Genomic DNA, 22,073 nt, shown 5'->3' on the forward strand with positions numbered 1-22,073 from the left:
TGCTTGGGGCCTGTAGTCCTTTTCTTATGGCCAATTTCTCCCTTTTCAAATGGGAATGTTTGCCCAATGCTGATACCTGCATTGTATCTTGGAAGGAAATAACTTGTTTTGATTTTACAGGATTACAGGTGGAAGGAATTCATCTCTAGATGAGACTGGGACTTAGGACTTTTGAGTTAATGCTGGAATGAGTTAAGACTTTGGGGACTATTGAGAAGGGATGATTATATTTTGACATGTGAGAAGGACATGAAATTTGGAGGCCAGGGGTGGAATGATGCAGTTTGGATGTCCCCTCCAAATCTCATGTTGAACTGTAATCCTCAGTGTTGGAGGTAGGGCCAGGTGGGAGGTGTTTGGGTCATAGGGGAGGATCCCTCATGGTTTGGTGCTGTCCTCACAACAGTGGGTGAGTTCTCACGAGATCTTGTTGTTGTAAAGTGTGGCACCTCCTCATCCCTTGCTCCTGCTTTCGCCATGTAACGTGCCTGCTCCTGCTTTGCCTTCTGCCATGAGTAAAAGCTCCCTGCGGCTTCCCTAGAAGCCAAGCAGAGCCAGCATGCCATGTGTGTACAGCCTGCAGAACCATGAGCCAATTAAACCTCTTTTCTTTATAAATTACCCAGACTCAGGTATTTCTTTATAGCAATGCAAAAATAGCCTAATCCAACTAATAGTAAGAGCAAACACTTAAGTATCACTAATTATGTGCTAGGCACTAGTCTAAGCACTTTGTACATAATGACTCATTGACTCAATCTTCATAACAATCGTGTGAAGGAGGTCCTATTTGTATCCCCATTTTATAGATAAGGAAATGGAAGCACGGTCAAAATGGGTCATCTGACTCCAGAGTCAGAGCATGAGCACCCAAGAAGGAACTAGGATTAGTACTGATTCATAACACATGAATCAGTCAGCAATAATTTATTGAGCAATCGATTACGACAGAATTGTGAGGCATTTTGATCATTCAGCAGTTCTGAAAAAGAAAGATCCTGTTGTCTGCTTCCTCTATTAATTTGTTTTCTAATTTGGTAAGGAGAGACTTTATTAGAAAGATTATTGTATGGGGGAGGGAGAAGGTATTATAATAGGGAAAAGGGGAAGATTGCAACAGAGAAAATGCTCTGATTCAAGCATCTCCCTCTACTAATCATTTAAAAATGACTAAAGGGATCCTGATTCCCCAGTGTTTGAAATTGGTGGTCACCAGCAAAGACTCTAACAGACACTGCTACTTGCTTATTGCTTATACCCAGGATGGGTGGAGAAAAGGAGTGGGTAAGAAACAGAAAGATCTGTCCCAGACAACAGTAAATTCTGGAACTGCTTTAAAACTAGTTATGTGGGGAATGGAAATGGAGGGAGACCCTAAAAGTCACTTAAGAATATCAAGGTAGCCGGGCGTGGTGATGTTCACGCCTGTAATCCCAACACTTTGGGAGGCTGAGGCGGGAGGATCACTTGAGCCCAGGAGTTCAAGACCAGTCTAGACAAAATAGCAAGACCTCATCTCTACAAAAAAAAAAAAATTATCTGGTGTGGGTGGTGAACACTTGCAATCCTAGCTACTAGGGAGGTTGAGGCAGGAGGATCACTTGAACCCAGGAGTTGGAGGTGGCAGTGAGCTATGAGTGCTCTACTGCACTCCACCCTGGGCAACAAAGCCAGACCTTGTCTCTTAAAAAAAAAATAAAAAAAGAATATCAAGGGGCAACCTTAAAAGCGTCAGGGTAAGGAGTAACTCTTCATGGTTTAATAATCACAGTCTGCCAACTCAGGAGGAAACCGCCGCACTTCAAAACACAACATGCTGAGACTTGGCCCAGTCCACAAAGCCATTCTCTGCTGAGGTTTCACACACACATACAAAACATCAGCAGCGTTTCAGACAAAGAAATCAGGAACTGTGCTCCCACACAGCCCTGGAGCCCTGCTCTCGGGAAGAGGTAAGGATGCAGGCCATATTGGGGTCACTCTGTATTTCTTGCAAGACAGGAGGCGATCAAGACTTACCTGTAGGTGTACGGCCCCACTTCTTCCACCCGAGGGGTCTCCCCTCTGAGGATCTCCTCTGGATTGGTGACATTGAAGAAATAGAACTGAGTATACACAGGCAGAGGGGGCTTCTCCCAGGAGTCAAAGGCCTCGGTACCATTCCTTAACACAATTTTCTAGGAAGAAAACCAAAAGATTTACAAAAATGTAAGGTAGTAGTTGGCTTTAAACCCAAGAAGCAGAGGAAGGGACGCCCCCCTATTCTGACCTCCTAGATCACTATTTTAATCATTTCACAGGCATTCAACTGCAGTCTCCTGAGAATAGGGCCATATCTTACACCAATAGAGCCCACAGTTCTAATAAGTCAGAGAAGGCCTTCGATAAATATTTGTAAAGGGACCGGGCCTGGTGACCCAGCACTTTGGGAGGCCAAGGCGGGCGGATCACTTGAGGTCAGGAGTTTGCGCTTGGTCAACATGGGGAAACCCTGTCTCTACTAAAAATACAAAAAATCAGCCAGGTGTGGTGGCACGTGCCTGTAATCCTGGCTACTCAAGAGGCTGAGGCAGTAGACTTGCTTGAATCTGGGAGGTGGAGGTTGCAGTGAGCCAAGATCGTGCCACTGCACTCCAGCCTGGGTGACATAGCAAGACTCTGTCTCAAAATTAATTAATTAATTAATAATTGTAAAAGACGGGTACTAAAGACAGCACATGGGCAGAAGCATGAAGCATAGTGTTACCAAAACCTAGGCCACAGACTGAGTGCCTAAAGGGCCTGCTGGCTTTGTTATTTTTGAAGATTCCATGGATGGTGTATCTTCTGTAGAAGTTAAGCAATTCTGAAAAGCACTCCCAGTTTGCCCAGATGAGAGAAGAACAAGGGGAAGGGCCCAAGAAGGCCAGTTTTGGTCCTTCCAGTTCAAGTCGAACCACATCCATCCCTACTACCTCCACCACCAGGCACTTTCAATGTATTTTCTTATTGGATCCCCAAAAATCCTAAAATGGAATTGCCTATCCCTGCTTCAAAAACCAGGAGGCCTAGCCTCACTGAGGTTAGCTGACAACAGAGACTGAACTCTGCACACAATCCCTCCTGCACGTTCCACCCCTGTTCTGCATTATAGGACGAATAATGCCCCCCATACTCTAAATTCCTAAGCTGAAGTCCTAATCCCCAATACCTCACAATGTGCCTGTATTTTGAGTCAGGGTCTTTAAAGAGCTGATGAAGGTTAAATGAGGTCATGAGGGTAGGCCCTGATCTAATACGACTGATGTCCTAACTGGAGGAGGAAACTGGGACACAGAGAAGCACAGAGGGAAGGCCATGTGAAAACACGCGGAACTGACGGTCCTCCACAAGCCAAGGAGACAGGCCTCAGAAGAAACCAACTCTGCCAACACCTTGATCTCAGACTTCTAGCATCCAGAACTATGAGACAAATTTCTGTTGCTTAAGCCACCCAGTCTGTTGTATTTGTTCGGGAAGCCCTAGCAAATTAATACACCATGGCTCCCCTAGAGTGAAGTATTCTTCCTGCCTCACTGACTTCAGGTTAGGCCAAGTGACGAGATTTGGCCAACAGGATGTGGGTGGAATGACAGTGCATCAATTTGGAGCTAAGGCCTTAAGATGCACAGCAAGTTTCTATCTGCCATCTCGGAGTTGCCACCCTCGGAAAAGAGAAGAGAAGGCCACAGGTAGCTGCTGATCCTTCAGCCTAGATTCTAAAATGGAGATGTGTAGACTAGTCCTAAAGCTAACCAGAAACCTGGGGTCAAGCCTCGTTCCACTGAGCCAGCTGAGCCCAAACTGCAACCAGCCTGCACACCCACATATTATTGTTACAAGCAAGGAGACTGAGGAGTTACTTGTCACTCACCATGGCAGCAGAGGCCTGATAAATACAGTGCCTGAGGTTAACAGAAACCTGACACCTGGTATTCCCAACAGTCCTCTATCTGTTAATGGAGAAAAGCCTTGTATTTTTACAGTAAAAACGACTGAAATACAAAAATAATATAAAAGCACAGATTGCAAATAAACCAAAATGTGAACTTTGAGTGTTGAGAATTTGTATCAGTTATAATTCACATCTGGATTAGGAGTCTTCCATTCACTGTTGCTTTTGTTTGGATTTTTACAACAGAAATAAATTACTTCTGTAAGCAGAAAAAAAAAAGTTCCCTTACCTTTTTCTTTTTAAGTGAAAATCTAAGAAACTCAGATTCTATAGGATGTTATGGATAGACCCTAAGGCAGGGAGAAGGAGTGCACACAAAGAGAACCCACTTCATCTTGGCTTTCCTCTGTTCTTGCAAAACAAAGGCGAGCCTGATGCTGCCTCAGCTGCGGTCCGCTCTGCTGCAAAGGCCCAGGAGCAGCTGCCCCGCCCCCACTCTCCGCTCTACCGCACTTCCCTTCCTGTGACTGTCAGGACAGTTGAGTGAGCACTCTGTATTCCTGCCTAATTTTTCCTGACAAGCATCATAGTGTGTGAAGTTTCCAGTGAGAAAGGACTTGAGATCTCATTTATTTGTTCATGTGAAGAAAATCACCTCAGAATTAGGAACCCTGAAAGAGTCAGCAAACAGAAATGAACAGATGGCTAACCTCCCGGGTTTATCTTGTTGGGCTGGCGTCCAGCTTTTAGGCAACCATAAATCTAAAGACAAGTAAAAGGGTTTCCAGAAACAGGGGGTTACCAGAAGGAAAGATAAACCCAGTTGTTCTGACATGTGTAAACAGTGTGACTTGAACTTGTTCCTTCAACCTTTAGGATAGAAATAAACATTTAGTACATTTGACTTCTTAATGAAACAAAGCAAACGAAAAACTAACAAGAACAATAAAAACAGTCCTTGACAGCATGCCAGAGTCACAACCAACCCAGACTGTGTTACAGCGGGGCTTCTCCTCTGTCTGCCTCCACCCCTACGGCCCTTCTCTGCCTGGCCACTTCTTAGCTGAGTCACCGGCACTCAGACAAATCCTCATAGCCCCTTTTACTCCATTCACATCTTGCCCTCAAGAGTGGTGGCTTTTCCTCATCCTTTCATGTGTCTCTTTTCCTCCACCTTACAAGCTGGATGTTTGTCAGGAAACTCTCTGTCAATCCCAGAGTAGATCATGTGTTGGAGAGTGAGTGAGAGAGAGAGAGAGAGAGAGAGAGAGAGAGAGAGAGTGTGTGTGTGTGTGTGTGTGTGCGCGCGCGCGCGCGCGCATGCTCACACGAATGCACTAAGTAGGAAGAGAGATGGGTAATGAAATAACAGAGGGAAGTTGTAAATACAGCTGCCAACATTTCTAAAACAGTTGTGTCTTTATTTTTATTTTCTCACTTTCAGCTCAGAAAATGACAGTTACCATTCAGTTACCATTACTACCACCCCAGCTGCAATTTACTATGAGTGTGCTAAAGTCAGGTACTATGCTAGGGGCTTTACAATGTACATTATCTCTGAGTTTTACAATGACACTACAAAATTAAAATCCCCATTTTGCAAACAAAGAAATGGTGGCACTGGCTGTCCCAAGTCACAAAGCCAGTAAGTGAAATGAAATCTGACCAAGTCCAGGTCTGCAGATTTGCTCACCCATGCAGCAGCTGCCACCCTATGGCACCCTGAGGGTAGAGTTGCCAGATTTAGCAAATAAAACCTGGGATACTCAGTTAAATTTGAATTTCAGATAAACAACAAATAATTTTATAATATGATTACGTCCCAAATATTGCATGGGCTATGTCAAAAATGCTTTTACTCATAGGAGATGCATGCTGAAGGATTTAGGAACAAAGTGTGTGATATCTATAACTTACATTCAAATAATTCAAGAAAAAAGTGCACCAGAGAGATAAAGTAAATATGGCAGGATGTTAACAACTGATACATCGGACTAAATCGAAATATCACACAAGACAGACTCATACTAAAACGTTATTTGTTGTTTATCTGAAATTCAAATTTAACTGGGTGTCCTGTATTTTATTTTATTTGGCAACTCTAGCCCCAGAGGGACAGTGAAACTATGGAGCAGCCATAAGTTGGACCCCGAACTCTCAGGGTTTCCTGGAGTGTCACCCCCGCCATCTGGAGGAAAGGAAACTAGGACAGCTGTGTGAGGTCACAGTCAGCTCCTGGTCAGGAGCCCACAGGTGAGGAACCGGGAAAGGGAGAGTTTAACTCCAGAGTTTCCAGGTGGCCGTGCAGTCCCAGTATGCTACTGTGTCCAAAGAAAGCACCTCAACCTCCTGCCACAAGATGGTCCAGAGAGGGCTCTGTTTTGACTTAAACTTTTAATTTCTGCCCCTTCTATTTCTGATCCTCAGGGCATTCAAGTGTGCACTCCCAGGAGCTTGCTTGGCAAAGGAAGGCCTGAGAAACTAACAAATAATAACCTCAGCCTCAAGACCGCGGACAGTCTGGCACAGGAAGTCATTCATTCCGCCAGATACAACGAGCTAGTGTCCCCCTCAAAAGCGCCCTTTGCCAATCTGAACAGAAAGCCATGGCTTGGGAACAACTGATCCTCCTTACTGAGGGTTCTGCTGTGGTGGTGACAGCCACCAGACAAACCTTGTAATCAGCTGAGTCTTCTTAGTTACACTAAATGAAAAAGCAGCATAAGGCCTTAAATCAGTTTTACAGTGTGACTCTGGATATTAACAGTGGCACTGTGGAGTCACAATGTAACTGTTGCTTATTAATTTTAACCAAGACGAACATAAAGAATTTTTCCATGCACAATACTGTGGCACTACCACTAAAACAAAAATACTGGAAAATAATCAAGTTGTATGGTGAATTCGCAGTGTCAACAGCTTAAATTAATAATTTGGACTGAAAAACATACTTTTCAGTTAATCAGCCAATAGGTACCTACTGAGAGCTTCCTATGTGCCCGGACTATGCCCTGCAAACAGGCATAGGCCCTGTCTTTAAGAAGAAATTTAGCTAAGGACACAAAACCAACATGCATGTAACAGGGAGTGAAAAACGTGTAAGACCCACTAATTCAGTCTAACAAACAGCTTATGCCTGAAACGATTTAGATCCTTCCAGTGGCATGGATCAGTGACAAAATTCCCCCATCCGAACATCGCACAGGCTGCTCCAAGACAACATGACCAAAATGGACTCAGGATTTTCTCCCCTAGTTGATCACTGAGTCCTGCTTATTTCACCTCCTCCTCTTCCCCATTTCTACCCCAAGGCACATTTTATCCTTGGCTTGGACTGTGACAATGCTGTATGTAGGCTCCTAACTGGTCTCCCTCTCTCCAGCCTTTGTCCTTTTAAACGCTTCATCCACCTCAGCCTTCAGAGAAGCCTGTCACAAGTGCCTAATGGAACAGATACTCCAGCCCTGCTCAAAGGATAAAGTCCACAGTCCTTGACCTGTTGTGATCTGATGCAACTGCATCACCTGTCGCTGTCATTTCCTGGTAGGCACTTTATGCACCAGCAACACGCAACCATCTACTGTTACCTAGCACCCACCATACAAGTTCTCAGCCAGGGCCTTGGCCTGAGTCACTCACTGCCCTTCACCCAGAAGTCTCTGCAGGGCCCTCATCACCTGGTTCACTTCTACTTGGGCTTCAGGGTTCAATACAGAAGTGCCATCTCTCAGAAGGGCCCTCTGGGCTGTGTGTTTTCTCTCTGCTTTCATGAAACTTCACAAGTTTTATAAGGAAAATGTGTTTATTAGTCTTTAGTATCAGACTGGGTCTGATACTAAGGACTGTATCTTTTTCATGGATCCCCAGCACATAACAAGGTTACTTTCTTCATTATCCAAATTTTCTGTGACAAATATGATGGAATGGGTAGGGAGTGGCTGGAATAGCATTTACCTGGCACAGAAGGGACACAATAAATAATTAATGAAGAAACAAATGATACTGTAGCGTATAGCACAATGCTGTGCCAGGCATTCATCTTCTGCTGTTTACCTAGTTCTTCATAAAGTCTTCAGTGTGGCAAAATGCCGCATATTCTAAATAATATGTGAGAAAGGTGATCTGCATAAATAAAGTCTGAATTTCAGTACTGCAGAATCAAGAAGAGATAGTAACTTTCTTAGCTGCAAATATTATTTTTCAAGGAGACATTTTGGCCTCCTTTCATAAATGGTTAAGACTAGTTTGGAATTAGCAGGGTCTATTTTTATGCATAATTAATATGCCAAAGGCACACAAACATTAGTTCTAAGTCTGTTAGATCTGTCTTTAGCAATTTTGGTTTTAATAAATTTTTTATAATATCCTTTTTCATAGCAAGTATAGCATAGGATTTTCACAACCTTAAAACTGATGAAACTCTTTCATTCTTTCCACAAATATTAACTTAGCAATTGCTTTGTGCCAGCCACTGTTCTAGGTATTGGAGATATAACAGTAGACAAGATTTCCTACCTTCTCATTTTATTGGTGAATTCTAAAAACTCCTTGAGATAACACAGAACAAACTAGACTTGTAAGCAATAAAATATCACATTTATCGAAGGGAAAAATTCCTAGATGTCATGATAAATTATCAATCTACAGAAATTTCTATATTCATATTAGAAGAGATGTTTAAAGTAGCAGATAACATTACTACAAATGTGTAGAAAAGTCATGTGTTGCCTCCAATTTCTATTCACAAATGAGGCTACTGATTGTTGCTACTTTATTTTTTATTTATTCAGTTATTTATTTATTTTTTGAGAGGGAGTCTCACTCTGTCACCCAGGCTGGAGTGCAGTGGCATGATCTTGGCTTACCACAACCTCCGCTCCTGGGTTCAAACTATTCTGCTGCCTCAGCCTCTTGAGTAGCTGGGATTATAGGCACGCACTACCACACCCAGCTAATTTTATATTTTTAGTAGAGAAAGGGCTTCACTATGTTAGTCAGGCTGATCTCAAACTCCTGATCTCAGGTGATCTGCCCACCTCGGCCTCCCAAAGTGTTGGGATTACAGGTGTGAGCCACCGTGCCCAGCCTGTTGTTACTTTTAATCAGGTAAATGCTATTCCATCCACTCCCTACCCATTCCATCGTATTTGTCACAGAAAATTTGGATAATGAAGAAAGTAAAACGAAGAAAATTTAAATCCCCTGTAACCCACATCATAGTTATTAACATATGGGTTTACTTTCCTCTGATCTAGTCATACATATGTGTATTTTAAACAAAATTGAGATCATATGTATTGTATCATTTTTTCACTCATCTTTTATGATTATCCTTATTAAACAGTTTTTGAAACTGTTATTTTAATGTCTGTATATTAATCCACTATATTATTTTATAAAATATACTAAATCAGTTTATTTAATCATTCTTTTACTACAGGAAATTTGTGTTGTTTTCATGCTGAAGTAAATGTTCTTGAATATATTCGTCCAAATTAGTGAATTTTTTTTTTTTTTTTTTTTTTTTTTTTTTCGCAATTTTCTCTTTTTTTACCCAGGCTGTTTTGCAGTAGTGCAATCTTGGCTCACTGCAACTTGTGACTGTCATGCCTCAGTCACTGGAGTAGCTGGGATTACAGGTGCACACCACCACACCCAGCTACTTTTTGTATTTTTAGTAGAGATGGGGTTTCACCATGTTGGCCAGGCTGGACTCTATCTCCTGGCCTCAAGTGATCCACCTACCTCGGCCTCCCAAAGTGCTGGGATTACAGGCGTGAGGCACCACACCCCGCCCAAATCAGTGAATAATTTCTTAGAATAGACTCCTAGATTGGGATTATTGGGTCTAGGGACAACAAGTTTTCATGAACTCATGAGCCTTTAAATATCAACAAGTTGCTCCGGAAAGCAGTGTATGAGCAACCATTTCAGCATATCTATCCCGATATCGGTGTTTAAGGTTTTCAGAAATCTTTGCTTCTTCAGTAGTGGCAAAATAGCATCTTCTTGTTTGAACTTGCATTTCTTGAATTACTGGAGAAGCGTAATAGTTTTTACCATGTATGAAGTGAGACTGTTTTAAAACAAAAGTAAAAGAATCTTTCCCAGCATAAGCTTCCTTCCATTTGGGTACACAGAAGGCTGGTCAGAGGCAGAACTGAGAACAGCCTCTCTGCGCTGTGTGTAGTGAACACAGAGTCGCTGGCCAGGCTGACACCTGACCTGCAGATGAAGGAACAGATGCAGGCTGGATTAACTTGACTGCTGAACACTGACATGACTTAATACAGCCACAGCCCAAGTCAGCCTGACAGCAATCTTTTGGGAAGGCAACACCATGAGTGGTTAAACCAGCTGTCCTGATGTAAGTCACTTCCAAATGATAAAAATAAGCACTCAGGGAATCCATTAGGCTTTCACGGGAATCAGTAAGACTTTTAAGGAAAGTTTCAGGACTCAAGAGCACTACTGGTTGTTCTTTAAGGTCAGTAAAGTGCTACTTAATAATTAAACGCAACTTAAGCATCCACGTTGCCATCTGCACAGTCTAAATTCATCCAGAGATAATGCAGACCAACTTGGAGAACTTGGCCTAATTGTGTATGGATAGTATTGGCCTAATTGCATACTGGACTCCAGATTAATAAAACTCATCAAATGGCAAAACACAAATTGCTTTGCTTTGTTTTTTAAAATTGCTCCCTGAAATGAAGCAAACCCAACTCAGACTCTTGCAGTAATTTAAGTAATTTCCACTGTTTACATAAAAGAAATAAACTGCCATTAACATTCTACTCTTATTCCCTCACCTTATTTTAACTCAGTAAAAATGTATTGGCATTTATTTATTTATGTCACTGTTGCTTAACTCATTTTGATTTTGCAACTGTCATAGTTTTAACTAATGAGTGCTGATAGTTCAGATTCAAATGCTAGCTCATGGGTGGACTGTTACTTTGTTTATAAATTACAAAAAGGACAATATGATGGAATGGCAATCCCCAAAAAACCTCCTGCTACAAAATACCCACTAACTTATTTTTGAAAGTTTCTAGGTGATTACAAATGTACAGCCAAGTTTGAAAACTGATGACCTAAAGGGAAAAAAGCAGCTACCAGATAGAAACTTAAACATAGGCTGGGCGCGGTGGCTCACGCCTGTAATCCCAGCACTTTGGGAGGCCGAGACGGGCGGATCATGAGGTCAGGAGATCGAGACCATCCTGGCTAACACGGTGAAACCCCGTCTCTACTAAAAATACAAAAAGTAGCCGGGTGCAGTGGCGGGCGCCTGTAGTCCCAGCTACTCGGGAGGCTGAGGCAGGAGAATGGAGTAAACCCAGGAGGCAGAGCTTGCAGTGAGTGGAAACCACGCCACTACACTCCAGCCTGGGTGACAGAGCGAGACTCCATCTCAAAAAAAAAAAAAAAAAAAAGAAACTTAAACATAGAACCAGATGAAAATTGGGGGCAGAGGGTGGGGAATATATATACATATATGGGGAGTGGGGAGGGTAGAGAGAAAGAGGATTTTCAGATGTGAACAAATAAGAAATAAGGTCATGGAAACAAGGCCCACATATTCTGTGTGTAACTTACACAGCCAGTCTCATTATTTTGCAACCTGTTTGGTTGTGATTATATATCTCAAATTTGAAATAAGTAATATTTTCATTACCTACCTATTTCTTTTTTTTTTTTTTAATACTTTAAGTTCTAGGGTGCATGTGCACAACGTGCAAGTTTGTTACATATATATACATGTGTCATGTTGGTGTGCTGCACCCATTAACTCGTCATTTACATTAGGTATATCTCCTACTGCTATCCCTCCCCCCTCCCCCTTCCCCACAATAGGACCCGGTGTGTGATGCTCTCCTTCCTGTGTCCAAGTGATCTCATTGTTCAACTCCCACCTATGAGTGAGAACATACGGTATTTGGTTTTCTTCTCTTGCGATAGTTTGCTGAGAATGATGGTTTCCAGCTGCATCCATGTTCCTACAAAGGACACGAACTCATCCTTTTTTATGGCTGCATAGTATTCCATTTACCTACCTATTTCTGTGTCTCCTCTTCCATTACCATTGATTATCAGAAGCACAGTGTTAAAAGAAAATATCCTTAAAATGGGAACTGTGGGGGCTGGGAGGACTGGTGAGAGGTTAGTCAAAGGATACAAAACTTCAGTTTGATATAAACCAATTCAAGAGATCTAACATACATCATGGTGATTACAGTGAATATATTGGGCCAGGCACAGTGGCTCATGCCTGTAATCCCAGGACTTTAGGAGGCAAAGGCCGGAGGATTGCTTAAGCTCAGGAATTTCAGACAAGCCTGGGCAACACAGCAAGACCCCATCTCTACAAAAAATTTAAAAATTAGCCTGCCATGGTGGTGCACACCTGTAGTTTCAGCAACTTTAGAGGTTAAAGCAGGAGGATGGCCTGAACCCAGAAGGTCAAGGCTGCAATGAGCCATGGTAGCAGTACTGTACTCCAGCCTGGGTGATAGAGAGAGCCCCTATCTCAAAACAAAAACAAAAACAAACAAACAAACAAAAAACCCCAAAAATACTGTATACCTGAAAAATGCTGAGATTAGATTTTAAGTGTTCTTACCACAAAACAAAAATAAGCAATTGAGATAATGCGTATGTTAAACAGCTTGATTTAGCCATTTCACTATGTATATCTATATCTATATCTCTCTCAAAACATCATGTTGCATGCCCTAAATATGTATAACTTTGACTTGTCAATTAAAAAATGAATTTAAAAAACTGGGACTTGCGATGAGTGACTACATTAGTGTAACAATGGCACTCTGCCTCACACTCTCTCTGGAAAGTGTGTAAAATCCAGATGCTGAAGGGGCCAGATGGCTAGGGCAAATGAGTGACACAGGCCGTGAGTTTGCACATTTGTTTGCATGTCAAACCCCAGCAGCAATATTCATTTCTACAAAGAAACATGCCCTCTCCCATTTCTGTTAAACCCATGATCCTCTCAAGCTATCTTTCATTTTCCTTCCTTTGGTAAGGAGTGTCAGATACAGAGAAATATTTCTCTAAGAAACACAACAGCACATGCACAACAACAGACACCTTCACTGGGCCTTGGGAGCCAATAAGGGCGCAAAGGACGGTGGGTGCTGTGGTCTGAATGTTTGTGTCCCCTCAAAACTCCTTTGTTGATATCCTTACCCCCAAAGTGGTGAGATTACGAGGTGATTAGGTTATGAGCATAGAACCCTCTCGGATGGGATTAGTTCTCATAAAAGGTACCCCAGAGAGCTCATTCGCCATGTGAGGTTAGAGTGAGAAGTCCATAATCTATGAGGCAGTGGGCCCTCACCACACCCCAAAACTGCCGGGGCTTTGGACTTCCCAGCCTCCAGAACCATAAGAAATAAATTTCTGTTGTTTATAAGCCACCCAGTCTATGCTATGTTGTGACAGCAGCCTGAATGGACTAAGACAGTGGGAAACAGGGAAGGCAGGTCTCTTCTAAGGGTCAGCCTCTTTTCTGACCAGATAGCTACCACACAGAACTTGGTATGACGCGTACCAAAGAACATCCACATGTTTTAAGAGAAGTTGGAAATCTGGACCAATGGGTGAAGTTTCCAGATTTTAAAGGTATAAATCATTCATGAGACAAACATGTGACCACTGGCCTACAAAGTGGGGCAAAATGTGAGATTAAACAACAAAATGCAAACAAAATCATTTTCAAAGAAATTATTTTCTCTATTCATCCAAGTAATACTTACTGACCATCTATTGTGAATAAGACATTACATTTGGCAGTAAGAAAAGACACAAAACCAAATATGACAAGACCTCTACCTTCAAAGAGAGTTTCACACTAGATTAAAATACCAAACTACCTCATACGGGTTGAAAATCCCTGCAGGGCTGAGGCTAGAAGGGAATTATTGAGTAATTCAATTATGGAGATATGAATGCTCTTGTCTACTTTGATCAGCATTCTGGGAAAGACAGGAGATTGTGAAACTGGAATTACTGATGGCCCAAACTCCTGTTTTTAACACTGGACTCACGGAAAGCCAAAAGGACACAGTAAATGAAAGACACCCCAAGCAAAATCCTGGTTGTTTGAAAACGTTAACAATATAGCTTCCAAACTGGCCTTATAGGAATATGAAACAGGGATATTATGTATTTTTAAAAATATTCTAAAAATCAAAATAATTAATTAAATAAAACGAGATGAACAGTTCTCAAAGTGTGATCTCAGGACCCCTGGGGAGCCCCAAGACCTTCTAAGGAGGGGCCCACAAGGTCAAAACTATTTTAATACTAAGGTATCATTTGCCTTTTTAATTATATTATTTCTCTGAGTGTAGAGTGGAGTTTTCCAGAGGCTACCATGGTGTGTAATGATGTCATATTGGAATATGTGCTTGTGTATTCTTCTGTTTTAAACATTTCTCAAAAATACCTATCAGTTTCAATCTCTAATATTGTACATATCAATAGGTATAACCCATGGAAACATAAGTTCTTTGGGGTCCTCAATAATTTTTAAGAGTATGAGGGGCCCAGGAGTTTAATTTGGATTATACAATCTGTAAGGGTAGAGACTGCATCTTGCTTAGTGTTATATCCATAGGTCTTGGCACACTGCCTTGCAAATGGTACACACTCAGTAAATACTTGTCAAATAAAAGAATGACTGCCAAAGCATGTACCTAAAGGTGCTTTTAGATACAGAAAGCAAACACCTAAAGTGGTCTTTATTTCCCTTGGTTGTTTTTTCTAGTCACCAGCTTGGATTAAAAATGGTCCCTTCCTTAGTGTATAGTGTATAGACAGTGCATATCTTGATGATATGGCCAGGAATGTCTAGTCACTTGGCCAACGTCCTATGTTTTCATTAATGAGCTTATAATTCCACCTCCTGATTCTTCCTGGGAAACAAGCAAACGTCTGGCAGAACAGATGGCCCCTTTGCTGTGGCCTGACAGAATGAAATCTTGGATTTTATTTAACAATAAAGCAAAGTAGTTTCCACAGGCGGGAACCTTCCCCTCCTCACCAAATAATATTTCCTTTAATGTAAACTTGCAGATTAATAGTAATTATTAGTAGTAATATCCTCAATTAGAATTACCATCTTAAGGAATGAAGATATGGTCTAAAATAATCACTATACAAATATAAACAACTTTTAAAAAAATGCATATTCCCAAAATTGCAGATTACGATCCCACAGCAACCTGCCTCCAGTAATGGATTTTATGATAAGGACTTTAACCTGGGTTCTGTTCCTAAAGAGTCTGATTCAGCAGGTCTGGGGTGGGGTCTGGTATTGTCTAAATCTTTGTAAGTGATTTAGATGCATCTCGTAGAGTCTAGGGACTATGCTGACAACTGTTAGCCTACTGTATTGTCTTAATCATTAATAAGGAATGCACTCATAGTCAACATGAATCAGTAAGACACTGAAAGAAACTTAATATGATTTTGATATCACAAGATCATGTTTCTAAAAGCCAGGAAAGAACTTGGGTAATTTTGCTTAGGAGTTAGAGAATCTTGCAAGGAAATTAATGACACTGCCTCTGTTTACAGCGCTATAGTTTCTTCCTGTGCTGAGCCAATCACATTGCTCCGCTACAAACTCGGAAAAGAGAAACTAGGAGATGAAGGACGTCTATGAGAGGTCAGCAGCTGGAAAGTCACACCGAGGCGGGGCTGAGCAAGCCCGGATGAGTACAGAGCCAGGCTGAGTAAACAGAGGAAGCCTGTTGGAGAAAGCAGAGGAAAAAGTGGGAGACAGAGTGTGCCTGGCTCCTGCTGACTTTCCACTTTCGATTGTCCTCTCATGAGGCCTTACTGTGCCATGGTTCTTGCCCTTTGATTTCTATGAGTTTCCCCTTCCAGATTTACAAAAAGAAAAAAAGAATCCCATCTTGCCTGAGCTAGTTTGAATAGGCCTCAACTCCTTAAGAGAGCCAAGAAGCGGGATACATTGTGGTCTGTAAGGACAATGTGGCATGAGAGGTGAGGGATGGCCACAGAATTTATTGTCCAAAGCAGAAATCTTTTGGAGGGAAGGCGGTGTTAGTGATTACACCAGAACAACAGGTACACAGAAACCAGATGGGACTATTCCAGGCAAATGGGATGTATGGTCATCCTTAGGATGGGAAAAGTGGGTTCAGGATCAAGAGACCAGCTGGCACAGCTAGCTCTACCCCTCCCTCTCCATTTGACTTTAGATAAGTCACTTCTGTTCCAAGAGCCTCAATTTCCTTGACCGTAAGATAACAGATTTGAGATATCTTTACTGGTTTTTTCTGATCAAGAAAAATCTCAGACTAAGATAAGTCTTCTTTGAATAGAGGCAACTCAGGAGATGAGGCAGATATGCAAGAAGGAGTCCTTTAAAATTATACATAGCTGAATGCCTTTACATACACATCAATAAAGATGTTTTACTGATTTGACTTTAAAAAACAAGATCATGGCTGGGCGCAGTGGCTCACGCCTGTAATTCCAGTACTTTGGGAGGCCGAGGCCAGTGGATCACGAGGTCAGGAGATCAAGACCATCCTGGCGAACACTGTGAAACCCCGTCTCTACTAAAAATACAAAAAAAATTAGCCAGGCATAGTGGCGGGCGCCTGTAGTCCCAGCTACTCGGGAGGCTGAGGCAGGAGAATGGCATGAACCCAGGGGGCGGAGCTTGCAGTGAGCGGAGATCGCGCCACTTCACTCACTCCAGCCTGGGCAACAGAGCGAGATTCCGTCTCAGAAAAAAAAAAAATCCCATATAGTCACTAATCAAAGCAATCTGGTTATCAGTGATTACATTTTACTTCTTTTTTTTGGTTTTTTTTTTTTTGAGACAGAGTCTCGCTCTGTCGCCCAGGCTGGAGTTCAGTGGTGCCATCTTGGCTCACTGCAACCTCCGCCTCCCAGGTTCAAGCGATTCTCCTGCCTCAGTCTCCCGAGTAGCTGGGACCACAGGCGCCCGCCACCATGCCCAGCTAATTTTTGTATTTTTAGTAAAGACAGGATTTCACTATATTGGCCAGACTGGTCTCGAACTCCTGACCTTGTGATCCACCCACCTTGGCCTCCCAAAGTGTTAGGATTACAGGCATGAGCCAGCGTGCCTGGCGTATAGTTTACTTCTTGAGGCTTCAGTAGAACAGCTCCAAAGTTGCTATGGCTCCCAAAAGAAACCAGCTGGTGCTGACTTGCGCAAAGCCTCTGGTCCAGACGAAGGGGAAGTGTATTTGTCGTGTTCATTGCATCTCTGAGACCTAATGCTACAGTCCTGCCTTGACCTGTGAAGAGGAAGTCAAAGGTGTAAACTAGACTCCCACTGGTTCCCTTGACAGCCCATCCCTTGTTGACCAGCCCTGACTGTGGCCACTTCTGCATCCCTATTACTGGGAGACAGTCAAACTGCCAGCATGTCTGCAGAGATTAGGAGTGCACACTTAATATTCTGAGCCCCACAGCTGCTCTTAAAGGTCACAGGATCTCAGAAGTTTGGAGCTAGGAGGAACCATAACTTGTATAATAAGTTTCAATTCACAGATGACAAATAATAGCTAAAGACATAACAAACGTTAACGTTCAGGCATTGTGTGATGCATTGTGCTGGGTGCTTTATAGCAATCATATTTCATTCTTGTGACAACTCTATGAGGTAGGTATTCTTATCCTTATTATTCCTATTTTCAAAATGAGGATCCTGAGGTTTTGAGGGATTAAATAACTTGCCACTCTGCTTGTTCAGCTTAGTCCAAGAAATCCTTAGGGACAGAAAAAAAATGTTTGACTCAGTTCTGCTGATTCTCAGGACACTCTTCTTTCTATTAAAATGATCACAGGTGAGTCAAGAGGTATTTAATATGTATCTTAGGCACTGTGCCAGGTGTCAAGGCAGTTCACTGGGATACCAGATGAAATGTAACATAAACTCCTGCCTTTCCAGGCCTAAGGGAGGAAAAGGAACTGCTGGGTCTCTGCAAAGCTCTCTCTTCATGAAGGCCCAAATGCTTATAAGGAAATGCCGTATTAATGCTCATAATATCCCCTAGGAAGAGGGTGTGGGAAAAAGAGAAGAGAAGTACTATTATGCCTGTCTTGCAAATGAGAAAATTGAAGCAGAAACAATTACAGGCCTTGCCCAATACAAGGCAGTCACCACTGAGGCCAAGAATGAAACAAAATTGTCTTGGCTCCTTCTACTATATAATATCACTGGCCATAATTAAAAGTCTCTCTCATCTCTGGTCACTGCAGGGTTCAAGGACAATTATCATTTGAGACAACTTTTTGGATAGGAATTATCTTACTAAGTTTCCCACACCTACTCATTTGAATTTCATCCCTTTTCCCTCTCCCCTTTATGATGTAGACAAGTCAGGGCAGAGACAATCTTCAAATGAAAAACAAAGAATTGGAAATATCAGAGTAAATTATATTACAACTATATTAGAATCACGTTATGAATGAATTCTCCCATAGTAATACTAGTGGCAATAAAGATGACTGCCATATATTGATCACCTATTCTGTGCCTGATACTATGCTAAGTGCTTTATTCTTAGTCCTACAATAATACACATGCAGAGACAAATACAGGTTTTGTGGGTCCCTTCTTAAGAAAAAGAAAATTTGGGATACAGAATGAGGTACAGGGCTTTGGAAGGGCCTGTGCAAGTGAGGGACCCAAAGCTTAACTTTGCAAGTTTCATGGTAAATGCATCACTGTGCCCAAGTTAGCTAACAGCTCATATCCCCACTTTTACAAGCAATGAAATTGAGAAGCAGGTAACTGAAGTAACTTGACGTAAGTCATAAAGCTTATAATGGCAAGAATAGGATTTGAAAATATGGAATCTGACTCCAAATCTCATGTATTTTCTTAGCGTGGCTTCTAATAAAAATAAAATTGCTATCATTTATTAAGCACTAACTATATCCCAGAAAGATCACACCTTAAGGTTATCAGAGTTATTTGACAAAGCGGATGTGATCGTTAGTCCTTATTATCCCTATTTACAGATGGGGAAAACATGAATCAAATAAGATTAAACAGCCCATGGTCACCCAGCTGGTACATGGTGGAAGCTAGGTTTCATGCCCAGGAGTGTAAGATCCTCATTCTTTCCCACTATCCCATGCTACCTACCACCCTACAGGTAATCCAGGAAAAAGCAAAACAGTGATGTGTGACTTACCTCTAATGACAACAGTATTTCCACATCTGTCCACTGAAACTAGCCCTGTCCTTTATTTTCATACAATACACCGTGCAGTCCTCCTTAGCTGGGATTGAGCAGCTCTGAAAGTCCACTTCCCTGTACTGTTACTTATCAGAACAGAGTCCATTCCTCATGGAGAAAACCACTTGGAAATACCAACACAAACTCAGGCCCCAGTCAAGTTGCCTTACAGCCACCCCCTCGCCCAGAAAAATGGAGACACATAGAGAATCTAAGGGCTGGCTATATTGGAAGCACGGGGAAGATCACTCATCCTATAGGGCTCCTTGAAACAGCCTTTCAAAGCCATATAAGAAAACTCACATATTGACTATAATTGGATTGCTTAACTCTAGTCACCCAAAGCAAGAGATTACATCCTCAGACACAGCTCACCATGGATTTGGACATGGACAGGAGTGGAGAAAGGATTCAGTTTCTTCTTTCCTTGAACATGAGTACTGAGAGGAAACTGACCCTTGAGATGCTCGGACGGTGGGCCTTGTCTTCCCTTGGCCATGTGAACTCTAAAAATTTCATTATGCTTTGCCATGGTGCTTTTTGAAAAATTGCCTTTAACTGCCAGATTTCAGGTACTCACTTAATTACTTTTGGAAACTCAGTTAAAGGAATATATCCATTGCCACCTGGAATAAAACAGCTTTACTAACTGGAGAATGCAGTGATTCAAAGTAGATTAGGCCTGGGCTTTTTTATCTGGCCACAGCAAGTGCAAACCAGTGGGAGAAATGAAGCGTGCAGTTACGGATGCCAACAAGAAAAGCTGCTGCTCCGGTGATTTTTTCTTTCTTAAGGAAAAAATGATCCCAGTAACTCTCTCTTGTTCCTCTTTTGACACAGCTTGGTGGACGTGGGGGAAAGGGCAGATGAAATGACTAGTGAAATCAAGAGATGAAGTATTCTTAAAGGACTGGCTCTCCAGCCCAATCATCTAGAGGAAGAAACAAGTTCAGATTCTTGTAGGGAATCTAAATGCATCTGTGCCTGAAAATTATGGCCGTTTGAGAAGAACAAGAATTCATGGTGAGACAAAGCAACACAGGCTGTTGGTACAAGACACAAAGCCACTAAGTCAGCGTTCAGCAAAGACTGATGGATGAAATGTCACCCAGCCTAAAGGACTGGCCCAGCTACCAATTGCCCCTGCCCAGCCCAAGAAGGCAAGAACACAATAGACCGCACACCCACGTCTCATCCCCAGGCGCACACCACTTCAAAGGCCACAGCAAGCAGACAACACAACCTGCCTCTTCTGCGGTGTCTTTCATTTAGTTCTGTTTCTTCATGAAGTGGGAGGGAAACAAGTTTGGGCTCACCTGAGATTGGGGTGTAGACGGAAGGAATGTGAAGAGATGCAAACGACAGAACACAACCGAAGGCCTTTTTAAAAGTCAGGATCCATAGCCTTACTTATTACTGTAAAGGGAACAGAGTAGGCGCCATCCTTCCCCATCCTTCCCTAACCCTCGCCTACCAAACCCTGGAAGACAAGGACGCAAGAAGAGCTGTAGTGCAGAGGCTCTGCCCGAGTGCAGGTCTTCCCCATACAAGATGCAGCAGCAGGGGTGGGGGGGGGCGTGCTGGAAGACTCCACCACACACAAACACACACAGCCCGCCCCGCCTCACCTTCTCGATACTCTGGTCCACAGCCTTCTGGAAGACCCGGGCCACCAGCAGCGTGACGCTGGTCACCAGCAGGAGCAGGGACAACGTCCCCGCAGTGTAGAAGCAGCATCGGCCCATTCTGTGTGCCGCTCACGGGCCGGGCCGGGCCGGGCCGGGCCGCACCCGCCCCGGATCCCACTGCAAGGAGGGAGGAGCCGCCGCAAAGGCGTTGGAAGACCCGGGACCCTTCCGCGCCGCGCCCTCCCGGCGCCCAGTTCGTGCGCGCAGCTGGCGAGCGCGGCCCCGGGTGCACTGGGCGGATGGGGCCACCGAGGGACGGGCCCGGCCTCGGTTTCAGTTTTCTTCGCCCTGCAGCCGCGGCGCCAGCCTAGCGCAGCTCAGCAGAGTGCAGGGAGCGCGAAGGGACGTGACGTTCGCGGGCCGGGTTCGCCGCAACCCCGGGAGGCGACCGCCGGCGACTGCGCGGGGAGGCGGGCGGGGGCGGAGGCCGCAGTCATGTGCCCTGCGGCGGCTGCAGTGATTCGGCCCGCGCCCTCCCCGGTCGGTCCCCGGTGGCCCTGAGTGGCTGCGGCGCCTGAGCCGGGCTCGGCCTGGCGGCTCCCAGCGCCCAGCACCGCAGGCCCAGCGCTCGCCCCACCGAAATCGCCGAACCCGGTTCACACATTCATTTACTCGTTCCGCAGATAGGTCTGAGGGCCTCCTATGGGCCACGCGCGGGGGATTCAAGGTGGTTGGGACATTCCTTCGCTCTAGAGGCGCTCTCAAGTTAGCAGGGACACTGTTACCGCAATTAGAACACAATGTAACAAGTGCTTCTACTAGGTGCCTGCTGCGATCATGCCAGCAAGCACGTTCTGCCTGGATGACCTAGGGCCCTCACATTGAACTGGGGCCTGGGGGAGGCATAAAAGTTTGTCACGTAAGGGGCATGTGCAAGAAAGGAAGATGTGCAAAAAAGGGAGGAGAAGGCATTTCACGAAGAAGGAAAGGTGGGCAAAGGCATTGGGGGTGAAAGAGCAAAACCTGTAGGAAGCAAGAAGGAAGTTCCTTTTGACTGTAGGCTCAGGTGTTCAGGGTGTGGAGTCGGAGGTGTTGAGGCCCCAAGGAGTCAGACTTTGAAGGGCTCCTATCCTGTTGAAGAGGTGGAAGTTGGGAAGGAGCTTAAAGCACGCAGCGCTGGTGTTCTTGCCTGCTTTGCTCACTATCGTGGCCCAGACACCCAGGACCAAGACCTACACACAGCCAGGACTC

The 22,073-nt window shown here is 43.6% G+C and overlaps 1 protein-coding gene across 1 annotated transcript in view; it reads right to left on the reverse strand.

Annotated features, from left to right (window-relative positions):
• The window catches only part of SCARB2 (scavenger receptor class B member 2), a 56,182-nt gene extending 34,903 nt beyond the window's left edge, over positions 1 to 21,279 (reverse strand). The window contains exons 1-2 of the mRNA XM_003898733.5: positions 20,823 to 21,279; positions 2,020 to 2,177 (exon numbers count right to left, since the gene is read on the reverse strand). Coding sequence (XP_003898782.1) covers positions 2,020 to 2,177; positions 20,823 to 20,939 — 275 coding nt within the window. The 5' untranslated portion in view covers positions 20,940 to 21,279. The remainder of the gene's footprint in view (positions 1 to 2,019; positions 2,178 to 20,822) is intronic.
• Positions 21,280 to 22,073: the final 794 nt, after the last annotated feature.

The sequence above is a fragment of the Papio anubis genome, chromosome 3 (assembly GCF_008728515.1).
Source record: "Papio anubis isolate 15944 chromosome 3, Panubis1.0, whole genome shotgun sequence".
Classification (NCBI taxonomy): Eukaryota; Metazoa; Chordata; class Mammalia; order Primates; family Cercopithecidae; genus Papio; species Papio anubis.